The sequence below is a fragment of the Paroedura picta genome, chromosome 11 (assembly GCF_049243985.1).
Source record: "Paroedura picta isolate Pp20150507F chromosome 11, Ppicta_v3.0, whole genome shotgun sequence".
NCBI classification, from domain to species: domain Eukaryota; kingdom Metazoa; phylum Chordata; class Lepidosauria; order Squamata; family Gekkonidae; genus Paroedura; species Paroedura picta.
In genome coordinates, this window is record NC_135379.1 from 64,430,975 (window position 1) to 64,449,081 (window position 18,107).

General features: G+C 49.4%; 1 protein-coding gene across 3 annotated transcripts in view; it reads right to left on the minus strand.

Moving 5' to 3' along the window:
* The window catches only part of SLC9A3 (solute carrier family 9 member A3), a 133,917-nt gene that overhangs the window by 14,833 nt on the left and 100,977 nt on the right, over nucleotides 1-18,107 (minus strand). For all 3 annotated transcript variants that reach the window (XM_077302709.1, XM_077302710.1, XM_077302711.1), the window contains exons 5-11: nucleotides 15,690-15,867; nucleotides 12,913-13,133; nucleotides 11,126-11,328; nucleotides 7,740-7,829; nucleotides 5,749-5,819; nucleotides 4,177-4,306; nucleotides 2,966-3,081 (exon numbers count right to left, since the gene is read on the minus strand). In XM_077302709.1, the coding sequence (XP_077158824.1) occupies nucleotides 2,966-3,081; nucleotides 4,177-4,306; nucleotides 5,749-5,819; nucleotides 7,740-7,829; nucleotides 11,126-11,328; nucleotides 12,913-13,133; nucleotides 15,690-15,867 (1,009 nt within the window). The remainder of the gene's footprint in view (nucleotides 1-2,965; nucleotides 3,082-4,176; nucleotides 4,307-5,748; nucleotides 5,820-7,739; nucleotides 7,830-11,125; nucleotides 11,329-12,912; nucleotides 13,134-15,689; nucleotides 15,868-18,107) is intronic.

The following is an 18,107-nucleotide window of genomic DNA, read 5'->3' on the forward strand; positions in this document are numbered from 1 at the left end:
TAGCCTGTTTCAGCCTTTTGACGATGGAGGAGCTCCTGAAATAATTTTTCAGGCCTTGAGGAGCCCCAGAAGTGATGCCTCCCTGCCAAACACCTCCCCACCTGAAGAGACATGTCCTTGGAAGTGACATCACCACCTGTGGTAACAGGCAGGCAAGAGATACGATGTGGTTTAAGGTGCAAGTAGGTAGGTAATGTAAACCACAAGAATACAGGCATGTAAACCACAAGAATACTCACTCCTACTTGAGAGGGGTGAGGGGGAGCAATGGAAGTGGCCAGCCCATTAAGGCAGAAGGGGAAAGACTGTGGACCCTGTACAGAGCTCCCCCAGAGGTCCAGGGACCTCCGGTTGGGAATCACTGACTTAGGCCACTTATAGTCTACCTTTCTTGCTGAGCCTCAAGGCAGATTGACACCTGTGAACAGTCAATGGGATCTGGATTCTCTCACAGCAGATGTATTATTCCAGGATGGAAAGATAATTTATTCCTCTATCCTCCCCTCTCCCCACACAGGAGAGATCCAACTGACAGCTGAATCCAAACGGTTCTGATAATTTGGGTTCTTCTAACACCAAAGTCAGTGGAGAACAAGTGGGCTTTTGCTGGCAAATATTAACCCCAAACATCGGCATTTGAGGCTGTGCTCCATTAGGGAGCCATTTCATTTAAACTGGAGGTTTTTTGGCATTTATTTATCCTTAATTTGTCTAATTAAGTTCAATTTAATCTGGTTTTCCTTGGGTCCCTCCCCCCCACCTGTTTGTTGAGGAAATAAGAGAGAGGGCTGAAGGGCGTCTCCGGACTGTATTCCCTGGTTTGTTTGTCTCACTCTGTTTTATCTGCTCCTTTGTTCCAGCTTGTATTATCTCAGTTTTAGTTCTATACCTGTTTGCACTTTAAGCTTCCTCTCCTCGTCGTTCCAGTAGCGGGAAAGCAGAGAAGAATAAAACTGCTTTAACTCAGTGCTTTTTGTTTTGGCTTTAGTCCTATTTATTCTGTTTTTATTCTTTACTTAAGCTCTGTTAATCCTTTCTTTCTTATTGTTCTGATTTGTTTTGCTATAGTTATTGATTTATGTTTCTTGGCTCTGTCAGGCTGTGATTGGTGTCTGCAGGAAGTGGCTGTAATAGTCTTGGTTCACTCCTGTTTTGCCTTTCCTCTTGTTTAATCAAGAATATAAAGGGAGGGAAGTTTGACTGAGAGGGAGGCTGCATAGAAGAACGGTTGTTAACTTGCTGCTGAACTTTTCTTCACTTTCTCCCTTTTTTCTTCTGATTATTCTTCTTTATGAAAGGGACGGGATTAGTTGGGGAAAATGTTAGTTTGTGCACTAAATAGGAGCTTGTTTAAAAAGCAACAACTTGGGAAGCACTGAGGCCGCTTTTCTGTGCCCCCCCCCCCCATGGAGTCTTCCAGGTGCGAGAGGAATGGGCTTGGCTCTTAAATGCCGCTTTCCCCTACCCGAAGGAAGCTCAAAGCGGCTTCCAATCGCCTTCCCATTCCTCTCCCCACAACAGAGGGAAGGAGGGATGGGATTGAGAAAGGAGGGAAAGGGGTGGGTGAAGGGATGAATAGAAGGAACAGAGGAAGGAAGGCAGGAAGTGTGTTAGAGAGGAAGGGGGAAAGAGAGCAAGTGAGAGGGAGAAAGAGATAGGCAGGAAGTAGATGTTGATGTAGAGGAAGTCAGGAAGGAAAGAAGGAAGAAGGAAGGCAGGCAGGCAGGGAGGTAGGTGGACTTGGAGGGGACAGGGGTGTGTGTGAAGGGGGGGAGTCACGAGGGGGGATGAATTGGGAGGGGAAGTTGGGGGGAAGAGATAGAGAGATAGAGGAAGCAAGAGAGAAGGAAGGAAGGCAGCCAGGGAGGTAGGTGGACATGGAGGGGAGTGAGGGAAAAGCAGGGGGTATTTGAAGGGTCCGTGGGGGGGGGAGAAGGCTCTTGGGCAGGGGGGGGGCGGCGCAGCCTTCTGCTGGTCCCAGTAGCTCCGTAGCAGCATCAAGGATGCTGGCAGGGAGTGGCTGGGCCCGGCAGAAGGCTCTGTGTGGCAGTGAGGGGCGGGGCGGCCTTCTGGCGGTCCCAGGGGCGCCCTCTCAGTGTCCTGGATGCAGCAAAGGTGGCCTGGGGCCGGAAGAAGGCTGCCGAGCAAGGGCCCTGGAGCGGGAAAGGAGCAGGGAGGCCGCGTCCTCGACCCGGCCTCCCTGCTCCTTTCCCCAGTGGGAGGAGAACCCGGGCGGACGACTCACCGTGCGGCAATCCCTCAGTGTCTGCGCAGTGACTCCCTGGCTGGGCCAGGCGAGGCTGGGCCAAGCAGCCAATGGGGAGCCGCACAAAGCGCGGCTCCCTATTGGCTGCTTGGCCCTGGATGGACACTCGGAGGGCCCAATCAGGATTGGGCCCTCCGAGTTTTTATCCCGGACAGAGCCTGCCCTTTCTCCTCCCACATTGCCCTTACCCTTTTATTTAATACCGCGGGAGCGGTTACAGATTTAAACAAGGGCCATAATATCAGAATTCTGAGTCGTTCGCCTCCCTTCTGAATCTGAGGTAAGTCTTTGGCTTGCTGAGCAGCCCCCTCTCAGCAGCGGCAGAAAAAGAACTGAGGGGGGAGTGCGGACCCCTCCCCTATCATGTGACTTTGGGCGCGAAAGTCACCCTCTGTGGGGGAGGGGGGAGCACTCTTGGGAGCTTCTAGATTTTTATATGTATAAAGCTTGCGAGTTCCTCTCCACGGCAGGCCTGCGATTCCGCAGAACCCCCACGAGGGACGGCACGGATGCCACGAAGATGAACAATCTCTTTAAGTCTGGAAATCAGTTGTAATTTTGGGAGAACTGCAGGCCTCACCTGGAGGCTGGAAACCCTAGAAAACAGGTTTGGAGCTACCCACCCTCTTGAGTCTTTGTGGGCACCCAGCTTACCAAGCTGTATTCATACAATATGGGTCAATGGCCTGATCCACTTACAGCAACTGGGAGACAGAGAGCCCTCCATTCATTTGATTAAGAAGGCTGAAGTCCACATTGGCCGTGTTGTCGATGCTTGGAGAGCGGATGAATGCCAGAGACCCTCTTCGTTCTCCCTGGAAAAGGGAAAACAACACATTGGAGTGTTTTCAACAAGATTATTCTTTTTTACATGACGCTTTTCTGTGGCCCCCCCATGGAGTCTTCCAGGCGCGAGAGGAATGGGCTTGGCTACGTCTGCCTCCGTAGAGCGGCACTGGGCTTCTTTGGTGGTCTCCCAGCCTAGTATCAACCGGGGCTGACCCTTGCTAAGCTTCCGAAACCTGGTGAGGTCAGGCTAACCTGGACCAGCCATCCCAACATGAATATCAGGGATTGGGTTTTGTTGCTATAGATTACACTGAAGTTATTTCGGGGCAATAATAAGAAGTCAGTGATTATACCGGCAATTGCACTTTCCTGTATGCAAATACTGTCCCTTTTGTCTGAGCCGAGGAGCACAAATTCCACTTCTGCATGGAGTTTCTACAACTTTCTCCTCAAAGGATACAGAAGTCTGTCCATTTCCCCCGCCCCAGATCACTCCGGAAGTGCAAAAAGGAGGCATGCAAGCCATTTGTTGCCTTCTGGACAAGGGTTTATACTCTGAAAATCTCGTTGGTCCTTAAGGTGCTCCAGGAATCGAATCCAGATGTTGTATTGCAGACCCACCCAGCTACACTCTGAAGCACTCTGAAGCCTACAGGGAGGCCAGTATCTTATGATATTCTCAAATGTGTATCCTCCTCTCCCCTTCCCCTGAACAGGACTTGGGGCGGCAAAAATACACCCGATTTGGATTGCCTCTTGCACCTATTTAGTTATCTTCTGCCACCTGCTTCTGTAAATGACATGCAATGTCTCCTTTTCCTTTTAGAGAAAACAGCTTGTTGAATCCAGGCTTGTTCTGGGGGAAGGGAATGTTTTGCCCTAGCCACACTGGGATTACGTCATTCTCCCTACTGCAGTTTATTTGCCGCCTGAAAACAGACAACTTATAACGTGTGCTTTTTGTGCTCAAAGGATCAGTTGGTGGCCGGGGAGAATCAGGTCTGAGCCCATCGTGGGGATTAGACTTTCTCCTGTTAGTAACTTAGCTGGTGTATTACTAGTTTAGCACACCGAAGACACAAATCTCAGCAAAGCAGTCTAAACTTTTTGTCCTGAATTACCTCAGCCACGTAGCTAATGGCATCTTTCAAGTTGAGCTCTCGGAAAACTCTCAGAATCTGATCTCTCGTTTTCTGGGCAGACTGTCTCATCAGTATTTTGCACAGGTATTTCCTGTCGATGCTGGTCCATCTGATGAACAAACAAAATGTATAGAAGGTATGAGATGAAATGGACATATGTAGAATTATTCGAGTAACCAAAGCTGCACACCACTCCCAGTCGAAGGCCGAATCAGGTTCAAGGTATTGGTACTCATTTTTAAAGCTCTAATGGCCTGGGACTTTCGTACCTACGGGACTGCCTCTCCCCCCTCATATGAGTCAAAGGAGACCACTCCAGCTCACAAAATCTGCTGAAGGTCCCCAGCCACAAAGAGATAAAGATGGCCTCAACCAGAGCCAGGGTCTTTTTGGCCCTGGCTCTGGCGGAAGACCCTCCCAGGTGAGATCAGGGACCTAAAACAGTTCTACAGGGATTGAAAGGAGTTGTTCTGCTAGGTCTATGGTTGAGGCCCACAGAACAGGAAAGGCACAGTCCCTCTACATGCACTTAGTTACATATTGATATTGTACTACATCAAATTGCCACTAAAACATTCGGCTTGGCCCCATATCCCCACCCCCATCCGTCCCCACCTCTGAAGAAGGCATTAAGCTCCTTTGCTGAAACAAATCATTACCAGGAATATAACTGCAATCATTGTAATAATGGCAACAAATCTTTATGATTGTGACTGTGAATTTAATTCTGTATGTTGTAAACTGTCCCGAGCCCATGGAAATTCAGTCCATAAATAAACAAACTGTGATCCCAAATTAGCTGACAACAGTGAAGTGCACAGAGCCAACTACACAAAAAAGAACAGATAAACATACAATCCAAATTCATATCCTCATTAACTTAATTTACACGCCAAAGACCCAGTTATTAAGAAAGGATTAACCAAACGGTACCATAAAAGGTACTGAGGCACAGAAGTTGGCTACCATTTCACTGGCATGATCTGATAGGAAAAGGGATGGCTGTGCTGTTCTTGTGCAGGACAGATCTGACACGCAGCGAAGCCAAGGCAGGCAGGCGGGCAGGCAGGCAGACAGGCAGGCAGGGAGCAGTTTTACAGACCAAGCTTAGCTATGGCCAACCATGGCCGTTGAGGGGTGATGAAAGACATTTCGAGAGGGGCCGTTCTACCCCAAGAACCTTTTACATTCTTGTGCAAAGGAGAAGATTACAGGGGCTTAGCTTTTAGCTGCCCTCACAAGTTTGCCTTTCCAAGATGAGTGAGAATGCCAGCGGCAGAGCTGAGGGCTAATCAGAAGGGAATTAGATATGCAAAAGTCTGGATTGTTTCTAGCGGGCACAGTTAATGCGGAGGCTTCAAAAGAATGGGAAGAATGGCTACAATTCCAGAGCCTGATAAGCACAGTGATCACCGACTGGTGGTGATAAACCTGTTTGGCCAACTTGGGATGTTCTGACGATCATGGCCAGCCTTATTGTTCTCCGAGTTACCCTTTTCCATTTCCTTCCAACTGTTCCACTCCACCAAGTTAACTCCCAACCCCACTTACTTGTCTCTCAGGTAGTGGTGTCCTATTTGTCCAGATATATCTTCAATAGCTGAAAGAATGTGGTCAAAGGCCTGCAGGAACAAAAGAACGTAACATCAAGCTCAGCTGGGTAACCGGAGACACTACAGTGTAAATGCAGGCAGGAGCCGAGTCCAGACAGAGTACACAGCTCAGGGATACAGCCACCCACATGGGGAATCCCTTTTGGTTTCAGTGGTATAGATAAGGCTGCGAGCTTTCTGGAGACCTCCTGCTATGACTATTGATCTCCAGATGACCAAGGCCAGTTCTCCTGGAAGAAACGGGAGGGAGGACTCTATGGAATTGTTCCTTGCTGAGGTTCCTTCTCTCCTCTGGCTCCACCTCTACAGCCTCCAAGGATTTCCCAAACCCGAGCTGGCCCTGAGAGCCTGGGGCCTTGCTCTCTCCCAGAGTGGAGAGCAGGCAGTGTGTTAAGAAGGCGTCTCACAGGACTGCAACAAAACCAGAGGAACCCCCATGAGATTTGCCCCCCCCCAGTGGTCTTTGATGGAATGCCATACTGGGTGAGAGGCGGTGGGGAGGGTAGGCAGCAACCATCCGATGGGTCAGCGATTCAGTGAGGTTGTTTTCTGTATTTGCACACAGAAGGCAAGAATTTTGACCCCTGCAATCAACAGTTCTGATATTTAAATCCCTGGAGATCACACACAAACGCGTATGAAGCTACCTGACATGGAATCAGGTAATTGGTCCTTCAAGGTCATTGTTGCTTAGACTGGCAGCAGCGCTTCTGATGTCCTGATACATGACTGGAGCTGATGGGGATTGAACCCGGGACCTTCTGCATGCCAAGTAGATACTCTGCCACTGAGTCACACCCCCTCTGTTCTATGAAGCTCCCTTAGCCCATCAAAGTCAGTATTGCCTATGACTGGCAGAGGCTCTCTAGATTCTCAGGGAGAGGACTCTCTCATCACCGACCATCTGACCTTTAAGCTGGAAATGCCAGGGATACAACCTGAGACCTTCTGCCAACCAAGCAGAGGCTCTTCCAGCAAACCCCAGCCCCTCCCTCAAGAACCCACATGGCAGACTCAGGCAGGACACTGAGCGAGTTTCCTCTGGAGTGGAACCATTGCTGGCCCTCATTCTTGGATGAGCTTTTGCTTTCCACCACCAGGGCTTGTGTGGGGCGGATTCAGAAACTTTTGCTCCGGCCTCCTGGGAAGGATAGTCCAGGCAGAGCAGAAATGCATCTCCCCATTGGTGGTCTTGGGTTGGCAGATAAAACAATAGCTTAGGAACAGATGCCAGCATCTGGCTTCTCCTCTTGGACTGTTAGTCATTCTAGCCCAGGATTGTCTACTCTGACTACAGGGGTGTGCATTCGCTTAATTTGAGCTAAGTTGGGTATCAATTCAATAGGATTTAAAAATATTTTTTTGGTTATCCAAAATGACTGCCAGGTAGCCATATTTGATAATGTACATTTAAAGTGCAGAGTGAGCTTGAAGAAGGCATTTCAAGGGAGAGGCATCAATATTCACTATGCTGAACTCCAAAATAACAGGGTTTGGTTTTTTTGCACTATCTCTGACTGCCCACAGTTTTACAGGGTCATAGGCAAAGGCCCCTCCTGGTCCAAAAGCATCATGGGTGATCTCGGGATTTTCTTCACATGAAGCGTGCACTATACCACTAAGCCCTAAGCCCTGCTGGAACATGCGGCTGCCGTCTCCTGGCGTGAACAAAGGAGACATGACACATGTAAAAGTTGGACATCTTCAATGGTGCCAGAAATAAACAAGCTGCATTTGTGGATTTTATTAAACCAGTAAGGATCTTGCAAAATGGCCGCTCTGGAGGGAGGAGGAGTCTGTGGCACTGTCCCCAGCTGAGCTCCCTCCCCCCCTCCCCAAAATCTCCAGGGATTTCCCAACCCCAATGGCGTGCCATGTTACGTTTCTCCTCCTTAGCCCCGCTTCCTCCCTCTGCCTGACCCAGCTTACCCTTCCATGGAGCTTTTCATTCAGTTTGGGGTCTCTGTGCTCACTCTTCTTCACCTTCAGCCACTGCACCAGAGGCTTGATGGTCAAACCCTGTGGTGGGGGAAGAAGAATGCGTCAATCCGGCTTTCCTGGAAAGGGAATTTGAACAAGGAAGCTGCCTGCCTATTCTGATGGCTGATGTGTTACAGCAAGTCCCAGTGTGGCTCCCTGTACACAGAACTCATGGAGGCTCATGGTGTGCGTGCGGGCGGGCTTGCCTGCTTCTCAAACCCTGAAGACAAAAGAGACGTCAATGCTACACGTCCTCTTTGTGCAAACTGAGCCGTGGAGGTGAGGCTGCATTCAGTAAGTACACCAGGGGAGAGCAGGTGGCAGCAGGGGTGGGGTGGGGTGGGTGGGGAGTGGAATCTCCGGTGCAACCCCCCAACATCCTGTGAACTTCACCACTTGCTAGTTCCCCTCTCTCCTTGGGGCAATTGCAACTCTTGAAAGGCCTGAAGTGGGGGGAATCCATGGCCACTCCTCTGAGCTGACAGTCTTGACCTGGGGAGCAACTATGTCACAGGCTCTCATGCACTTTCTGCATTCCCAACATAGCTTGAAGAGAGCTGCGGCTGCAACCGCAAGATACCAGGCTGCGTAGGGCGAAGGAAAAAATGACCCTTGATCACCACAGACCCTGACCTAAGGCCTCCCGGGCTCCACGTCTTCTGGAGCCCCCACAGGTGAATTGTGCGCATCACTCCGTTGTCAAATCCAGCATTTATTACACGTCCTGTCCAGAGTCACAGGCCATGCTGCTCTGGCACTAGCCCTGTTGAATCCATCCATTGGTTTAGGGAACTGGGGTGCTGCCTCTCCAGACAAGCATGAGACTGCACAATGAGGCACAAACGTTAATTTCACGTTTCATAATGGTTCAGCGGAATCTATGAAAGGAGTCTCTGGCATGGTGTCTGTAGGTATCAGGACACTGTGAAACCTTTCAGGGTGTACATTTGCCTAATCAATGAAAAATATTCTTATTAGTATTTGGCAGTATTAATTCAGCTGGATTTTTTTTGGGGGGGGGGAAGTCATCTGAAACAGTCAAGCCTAAAATATTCCTAATAGCTGCACTTAAAGCACACTGAAAGTGATAGCCAAAGTCAAAGTTCATTTAAAGAACTTTCAATCTATTTAAATGCTCGGAGAAGGCAAGTAAAGATACTGCATGCCCTTTAAATGCCTCTGAAGTTCACTCACACCTGCCTTGGCTTGGAAAAGACAGCTACATTTTAAAGGGACTGTCTTCCCTTTAAAGCAGTGGTCCCCAACCTTTATGAGGTTGGGGACCAGCAGGGCATCGGGGCGCGGCCCGCGGCTCACGCCCCACGCCCACGCATCGGCTGTGCCTGCAGGCCGCGCCCGCCCATCAGGCCGCGCCCGTGGGCTGTGCCCGCCCATCGAGCCGCACCCCGCGGGCCATGCCCACGCATCGGGCCACACCCACATGGGCGTGGCCGGCCCTGATTCCCTCTCCCCGCCCTCGCTCAGTAAGAAGCTTCCCGGGCCGCAAGCTTGCGGCCTGGGAAGTTTTTTACTGCGGGGGGGGGCGGGGAGAGGGAGCCGCGGCCCGGCGCCATGGCCTTCGCGGCCCGGCACCGGGCTGCGGCCCGCAGGTTGGGGACCACTGCTTTAAAGTCTAAATGCCTTTTCCCCCTTCATTGGAAACCATGGAGGATAGGGGGCACCAGCAGCTATGCAGCATATTTGTGCCTCTACCCTGAAAGACCACCCCCTGATACCCCCGGAACAATTTCCATAATAACCTATGGGGACCATTGACTATAATTGTCCCCATAAACTGGAATGAAGCTGAAAAAATTGCCATTCCTGAATATTTACCAAATCCAAATACCATACCAGTACTGGGATTCGAGAATATCAGAATATACTGATATTTTTGGCTTCAATATGCTCAAACCCAATAAATAACAGATTGTTGGGGGGGGGGGGAAGGTTGCACATCCAAGTGTCTACCAAGTGGGAGGTGTGAGGTTGGCCCCTTGCTCAACAGGGATTTTTGTCTGACCACCCAACATCCAATAAGCTGGGCAAATTAAAATTAACGTTGTTTCATTGGCAACTGCTCCCATGTTGGTTTCATTTTCTCTTGCTCCTCTTTTCCAGTGTATTATTAAGTTACCTCTTCCCTTTTCACCCTGCACTTGTGTTTCTTCTGTGTGTGTGGGAGGGGGGGAATCTGCCTCCTGCATCATCCTTTTGTTGTTTTCTCTCCCCCCGCCCACCTAGGCAGCCATATTGTGGCTGCATCCACCACCCTGCATCAGAATTCCAAAGGGGCTCAAAACGGCCAGGGAACCCTGATCTATGACGCTCAAGGCCAGGCCTAGGATTCTGAATTCTCATGACATCAGAGCTTCCCTGTCCCTGTGTTTATAAAAGGCGCTACAGGAAAATCCTGACTTCTCTCTCACTCAGACTATCCAAGGCAGGGGTAGTCAAACTGCGGCCCTCCAGATGTCCATGGACTACAATTCCCAGGAGCCCCTGCCAGCGAAAGCTGGCAGGGGCTCTTGGGAATTGTAGTCCATGGACATCTGGAGGGCCGCAGTTTGACTACCCCTGATCCAAGGTACCCACGTCCAGCTATCCAGCCGGAGAGGCGTGCCATGAACCTACATTTCCCCTTCACATTTATTAGCAGTGTAAAGATTTTTGAATGGAAAAATAATATTTGCTTTTGCAAGTGCAAGAGAGGACTTGCCTTGATTTTATGGCTTCCTCATGAAATATTAACTTGAAATCGATTAATGCACCGAGGCCTGCTGTGGAGGGGTTTTCACTTCCAGTGAAGAGAAGGGTGCGCTTCGTCTTCACCACCTTTGTCTTCAGAAGCCTCTGCTGGGCAAAAGCCACTCACGTTTTGTTAACACATGGTGGGTTCCAGGAAAGGTGCTGGTGGGCATGATGGCATGCTGGGGGCCTCTGCTTTAAACGCTCTGCCATGCTGCCTGGGTGCAATGGTAACTCCCCTGTGAGAGGAGAAAGGCAGGCAGGGCGGGGTATGCCTGAGCCAACAGCTGACTCCCTCTTCTTGTGGGTTCAAGTAAATATGGTCTGACAGGCCCTTTGCTTTCCTAAGCACAAGAAGAAGAAGAAGAAGAAGAAGAAGCAGTAGAAGAAGAAGAAGAAGCAGTAGAAGAAGAAGAAGAAGAAGAAGCAGAAGAAGAAGAAGAAGCAGAAGAAGAAGAAGCAGTAGAAGAAGTAGAAGAAGTAGTAGTAGTAGTAGTAGTAGTAGTAGTAGTAGTAGTAGAAGAAGAAGAAGAAGAAGAAGAAGAAGAAGAAGAAGAAGAAGAAGAAGGCAGAGTGACAGAAATTACCTGAACAATAACGGTAAAAAACACGACAATGATGGTTGTGCTGACAAACAGGTTTTTTTCCTTCACTCTGTCTTTATCCAGCAGCACTACCAAGGCGAAAGCGACCGCCCCGCGGAGGCCACCGTACGACATCACCACTTGGTCGATGATTCCCAGGGGCACCATGCGGTAATAGTTCAAGAGCCAGGTTTGTAGAACAACGCCTGTGGGGGGAGAAATGCCGCAGGGTAACCGGAGCCCATGTGATCACATTCCCCGAGGAATCAGGACCCAGGGAGACATATCAAAGCAAAGGGTGCTGTTAGAATGGAATGTCTTTTCCTTAGATACTGCAGCACTGCTTATCCAAGGGACTCAGTGGGAGACGTGAAGGGCTACAAGCTTCGAAAGGTCAAGCTTCGAAACGGGCGCATCTTCGGTCACTTTAATTCAGGTAGGGCCGGATCAATAGTGCAGAGCCCCCCCTAATCAGCAGCTCACCCAGAACTCCACAACTGGATCAGACAGCACCACAAAAGGAACGGAACTGCTTTTAATCTTGCTGGAGTTAGCTACACTTCAGCATTAACAGGCGAATGCCACCGCGGTAAAAGAGGTTCTCCGAAACCTCTTAGATGTGGAATCAGGACTTGTGCCTCAGTGGGTAGATTTAGATGGGTGACCTTGTTAGTCTGAAGCAGCAGGACAAAGTTTGAGTCCAGTGACCCCTTTAAGACCAACCAGGTTGAATTCTGGTTAGAAGCCCTTGTGTGCAGGCACACTTCTTCAGTGTGGGATAAACCATCCATGTACCAAGTGTAGTAAACCATCACACGGCACCAGCAATCTTTTAGAACCAAAGAGGCAAATGCCATCTACATTTAAAACAAGAGACCTACGAAGAGGCAGGTTAAAGAAGTCCATTTGCATATCACAAAACTACACAAGTTAACGTTACTGACTGCTAGTTTTTGCAGCCCAGACACTGGCCATTGCAAGTCCCTTATCAGGAAGAGGCAGAGGCTGGATTCTGTATGACACACAGGGGCACCTGCAGGACTGGCTGGCCAATGGACTACTGCCAGCTGTCCACGTCTCTCATCTCCCTTTCTGCAAAGCAACTCCAAGGAAGCCTGCAGTCTTGTTAAGATCTATGCCTGCCGTGCATTAAGGCAGGGGTGGCCAAACGATGGCTGCCCAGTTGTCTGCTGGCAAGGGCTCATGGGAATTGTTGTCCATGGACAATTGGAGAGCCACAGTTTGGCTACTCCTGCCTTAAGAAGACTTAATTGGGTCTCCTCACAAGGACCAGGAAGAAGCTAGCAGGAAGCGATATCACATCACGTGTGGCTCTAATCAAGCTACTACAGTAATCTTGCCCTCAAAGCTTGAGAGCAAGTGTGGTGTAGTGGGCTAGAGCAGGGGTAGTCAACCTGTGGTCCTCCAGATGTTCATGGACTACAATTCCCGTGAGCCCCTGCCAGCAAATGGGAATTGTAGTCCATGGACATCTGGAGGACCACCGGTTGACTACCCCTGGGCTAGAGTGTCAGACCAGAATGTGGAAGAGTCAGGTTCAAATCCCTGCTCCACCATCGAAGCTGGCTTGGCAACCTTGGGCCGATCTCACATACTCAGCTAAACCTTCCTCACAGGATTGTTGTGAGAATAAAATGGAGAAGGGGAGAATTATGGAAGCCATTTTGGGTCTCCACTGCAGAGAACGGTAGGGCACACATGAAGTAAGTAAATAAAGTGGGAATGGCTCTCTTGATTGGAAATCTCATCAAGAGAAGCCACATTCTTACCAATGGCCCTGTAGACGGAGATGAAAACCAGTGTCAAGAGTATGAAAGCCGTGTTCCAAGTCCAGATATCCGGATCCACTGCTGAAATTCCCAAGAACATGAAAATAATGGTTTCTGTGCCGCTCGCCAGCATCTTCATGGTGTATCTCACTGTAGTCGCAGATTGCTCGGAAATATTCGCCTTGACATATTTCTGACAGCAGATGCCACAGAAAGTTATACTGGAGAGAAAATGCAGGGAATTATTTTAATAGTCATAGAATCATAGAGTTCGAAGGGACCTCATGGGTCATCTAGTCCAACCCCCTGCACTATGCTGGACACTCAAATCCCAATCGCTCACCCACTGTCACCTGCCACCCCCTTGAACCTTCAAAGAATCAGCCTCTCTGTCAGATGGCTCTCCAGCCTCTGCTTAAAAATCTCCAAAGATGGAGAACCCACCACCTCCCGAGGAAGCCTGTTCCACTGAGAAATCGCTCTGTCAGGAACTTCTTCCAGATGTTTAGATGGAATTTCTTTGGAATTAATAGTATCCCATTTCTGTCCCTTCTGTCCCATTTCTGTCCCAACTCTGCTCCATCTTCTATGCCTTTTAAATATTTGAAGATGGTTATCAAATCCCCTCTCAGTTGTCTCGTCTCCAGGCTAAACAGACCAAGCTCCCCCAACCCTTCTTCATAAGTCTTGGTCTCCAAACCCCTCACCATCTTTGTTGCCCTCCTCTGGACATGTTCCAGTTTGTCTACATCCCTCTTCAACTTGGGTGCCCCAAACTGAACACAGGACTCCAAGAGAGGCCGAACCAGAGCAGAGTACAACGGTACCATCACCTCCTGTGATCTGGACATGATACTCCGTTTGATACAGCCCCAAATCCCATTTGCCTTTTTAGCCACTGAGTCACACTGCTGACTCATGTTCAACGTCTGGTCTACTAAGACTCCTAGATCCTTTTAGCACATGCTACTGCCAAGAGAAGTCTCCCCCATCCTTTATTGGTGCATTTGTTTTTTCCTACCTAAATGCAGAACTTTATACTTGTCCCTATTGAACTTCATTTTATTCAGTTTAGCCCACTTCTCGAGCCTAGTCCATTCAGTTACTTTCTCTCTATCGATGTACCTATTCAGTTCTTTCTTGAAATATAAGGTTTGTGCAAATTTCTTTACATATGAAAGCAGCCAAGGAGGTCAAAGTGTTTTAGTTGCAGAATCATAGCTGTGATGCAGAGAATCACAGAACCATAGAGCTGTAAGGGGCCATCTAGTCCCACCCCCTGTTCAATGCAGGATCAGCCTCCAGCATCCAGAAGAAGGATCTGTCCAGCCACTGCTTGAAGACCACCAGTGAGGGGGAGCTCCCCACCTCCTTAGGCAGCTGCTGAACTACTCTGACTGATTTTTTTCCTGATATCTAGCCTATATCATTCTACGCATAGTTTAAACCCATGACTGTGGGTCCTCTCCTCTGCTCCCAACAGGAAACTTTTCCTGCCCTCCTCCAAATGACAACCTTTCAAATACTGTGACCCCCGCTGTTTGTTTGTTTTCTTAAGTGTCCTACATAAATTAAAGTGTTTGGCAGGCTCCCATCGTAGAAACAGAAGACGCGAGGAGCTGATACACAAAACTGCAAGACGTCATAGTCCCACTGTCCACTGCATTGGTCAGTCCACAACTGGAATACTGTGTGCAGTTCTTGGAGGCCTCTCTTCAAAAGGGATGTGGACAAAACTGAGATGGTGTAGAAGAGAGTGACCAGGATGATTTGGGGCCTGGGGACCAAGCCCTATGAGGAATGGCTGAGGGACGTGGGAATGTTCAGCCTGAGAGGGGACAGGATTGTTGTCTTTAAGTATCTGAAAGGTTGTCAGTTGGAGGAGGGCAGGGAAAAGTGCTTGTTGCCATCAGAGGATAGGACCCACAGTAATGGCTTTAAACAATACTGGTCAGATATCAGGAAAAAATGTTCACAGTCAGGGTAGTTTAGCAGTGGAATGGGCTGCCTAAGGAGGTGGGGAGCCTCCCCTCACTGGCCGTCTTCAAGTAGCAGCTGGACAGATCCTTCTCCTGGATGCTTGAGGCCGATCCTGCACTGAGCAGGGGGTGGGACTGGATGGCCTGTGTGGCCCCTTCCCACTCTAGGATTCTATGGGTCTAGTTCAGCAGTGGAATGGGCTGCATGAGGAGGTGGGGAGCTCCCCTCACTGGCCGTTTTCAAGCAGCGGCTGGACAGATCCGTATCCTGGGTGCTTGGGGCTGATCCTGCACGGAGCAGGGGGTGGGACTGGATGGCCTGCATGGCCCCTACCCACTCTAGGATTCTCTGAGTCTAGTTCAGCAGTGGAAGGGGCTGCCTAAGGAGGTGGGGAGCTCCCCCTCACTGGCCGTCTTCAAGCAGCGGCTGGACAGATCCTTCTCCTGGATGCTTGAGGCTGATCCTGCATTGAGCAGGGGGTGGGACTAGATGGCCTGCATGGCCCCTTCCCACTCTAGGATTCTAGGAGTCTAGTTCAGCAGTGGGATGGGCTGCATGAGGAGGTGGGGAGCTCCCCTCACTGGCCGCCTTCAAGCAGAGGCTGGACAGACCCTTCTCCTGGATGCTGGAGGCTGATCCTGCACTGAGCAGGGGGGTTATGCCCCCCTCCAACTCTATGGTTCTATGTAAGGATCAATTAAATCTTCCTATTCTTTAAGGCATGCGAAGACACTTGTCGATTTCTGCTGCAAGGGAAGGAAGGAAAAAGAAAAGCCAGTTAATGAGGTCAGACTTACGCAAGGATGGCCGAAAGAGAAAGCATCTCGGCTGTGAGGTAAGAGAGGTAGGAGACGACAAACACAAAACCCGGCTCGATGATTTGGACGTGCTTCGTGAAACGAGTGATCAGTGAGAGCAGGAATGCAAAGACCACGCCTATCAAGGTTCCTCCCACGCTCACCACCAAGAAAGACACTACGGGGAAAAGAGAAAACAGAGAGGGCGTTGGGAGTTTGTGCAACAGGGAATGGTGGGGAGATGTTCAGCCTCACTGCTACCCAAAGAAAATTCCTCTGTGGGAAGGAAAACAGGCAAAGGTTTTGATAGCCATGTTCGTTCATGGAATCCTGCAGAAGGTCCAAGGCCAAGGGGTCATTCAATTATTTGAAACAACAGTTGCGTAGTAGTATCTTTTTGGCAGGGCCACCCAAAACACCACAGAAACAGCGAGCTTTTAAGTTCCTCACCGCTGTTTATTTGGATCAGTCCTAACAGGTGGGAACCTGTGAGAAACTCACAGGAAAATTCCCTCCCTGATCCCTGCTTAGCTCTCTGCCTTCTGCCACCCCACCCCCAGCCACCTTTCTCTGCCTTTCCCTTTCGCTGCCACCTTGGTACTATGTCCACCACCCTCCCCATCCTGCGCACTCTACCTGCCCTGCCTGACTATTGTGCCCCACCCTTCTCTTGCTCAGCTACTGCAGCAGCTCCCCTGGCTGGCTAGCACCCACCTGTCGGTCTGCTGGTCACACAGCTCAGCCACAGGATTCTTTTAGGGGGATGCCTGGCACCTGAAATTCCTTTTCTGTCAAGGTATGTAGGCAGCTAGGTATGCCTGCACTACGACAACTAAGGTTTTTTACAGGAAATTTAACACATTAGAAGATTTACTGAACCATGCATAAACAATCCTTCCAGGCCTACAGCCTCACCATCTCAGCAGCAGGGCCCGTCCCACAGGTCCCTGTGCTGTCTGCCCACATTTAGACAATGCGGATTTATTTGGGGTGGAATTTAACAGCCCCCCTCCCATGCATTTTGTTTGTGATTTCAGGGTTTTTTGCAAGCCTGAAACATCACCCAAGTTTGCATGGAAATTTGTTTAGCAGCAGTGCCCCTCATCTGCAGATTTAAATACCCACAGATAGAGGCTACACGTTGCTATTAGATATATAGGTGATGTTATTACTCGGTTTATTTGTTTTTTGAAGCCCCCAAATACTGTCTTGCTGGTGGGATACATTTAGGGCATCCAGGAAATTATCAAAAGCTTATATGGGGTGTCAGGAATACCCCAGGAGCAGGAAAATGCACCAAAAGTCATGGAGACCTCGTCAGAGGATTTAAAACTGGAATAGGTCAGCTATTGAGAAACTGGGTCAAACCCAAACTTTCAGAAAAGTAACCAAAATAGATGAGACTTCCAAGATCCAGAGGTGGTATGGAGGTTCTCCACGACGAGAGAAATCTCCAGACTGAGACACCCCCCCCCCACCAAGATTTACTCCTTTATGGCATGGCCACATGTAGGAAGACTCCATTCCTAATTTACGTTTACGATCTGACAAATTTAAGTAGGGTAATTCCTAGCTCCTGCCTGACATTCTACGAGGAAAGCAATTTGCGGTACTGGAATATAAAAGTGTGTGAACACACGCTTGCTTATTTCAAATGCTAGCCCACAGGGGTGCTTAAGGCAAGTTACCGGAAAGAATGGTTTGCCAACACTTGAGGCAATTGTGCTACAGAATTCAAGAATGTCTCATCCAAGGAAGTTTAACGTGCTTGCTAGAAGCCCGGCCTGGAACCAGATGGACGGGCCCTTGAGCTTCCCAGAAGTTCAGCAGGATATTTGCAATAAATTAGCCATCTAAATGGAAAGTAAATATCCATGAACAAGATGGGTCCTTCCTGGCAAAGAAATGAAAAGCCTGAGAAAACGGAGATGGGTCTTTGAAAGAGTAGCGGAAGCAAACGCAAAGGAAAGAGCAAGAGACCTCTCTGAGTAGCTTGGGGCACGGCAGGTCCCAGAAAGTAAACAAGCCCCTCAAAGGGTCACTTGCAGGGCTGGCCTGAGCATGAATCAGCCCTTCTGCAATTCAGCATCACTGCCTTTTGCCCACTGGCAATAGAGAGCAAACATTTTCCCTTATCTTTTTTTACGATGGCCCTTAAAGTACATAAAAAAACATAATAAGCCTGTTAAAATTCCAATAAACTGCACAAAATGTACTGTGCGGGAATCAGTGCTAACACTGAGCTGTGTGAAACTTCTCTGGCCGAATCCTCTCCCAGCAAAGGTGCTCAGAGATAGGACATCCCTGGGGTGCCTCCTGCTCCTTATCTCACTCACCCCCCTCCCCCAGCCATCACCTCTCTCCTCACCTGCTGAAGCAAGCTGGATTCCAGGTGTGTCTCTCGACAGGAGGGGGGAG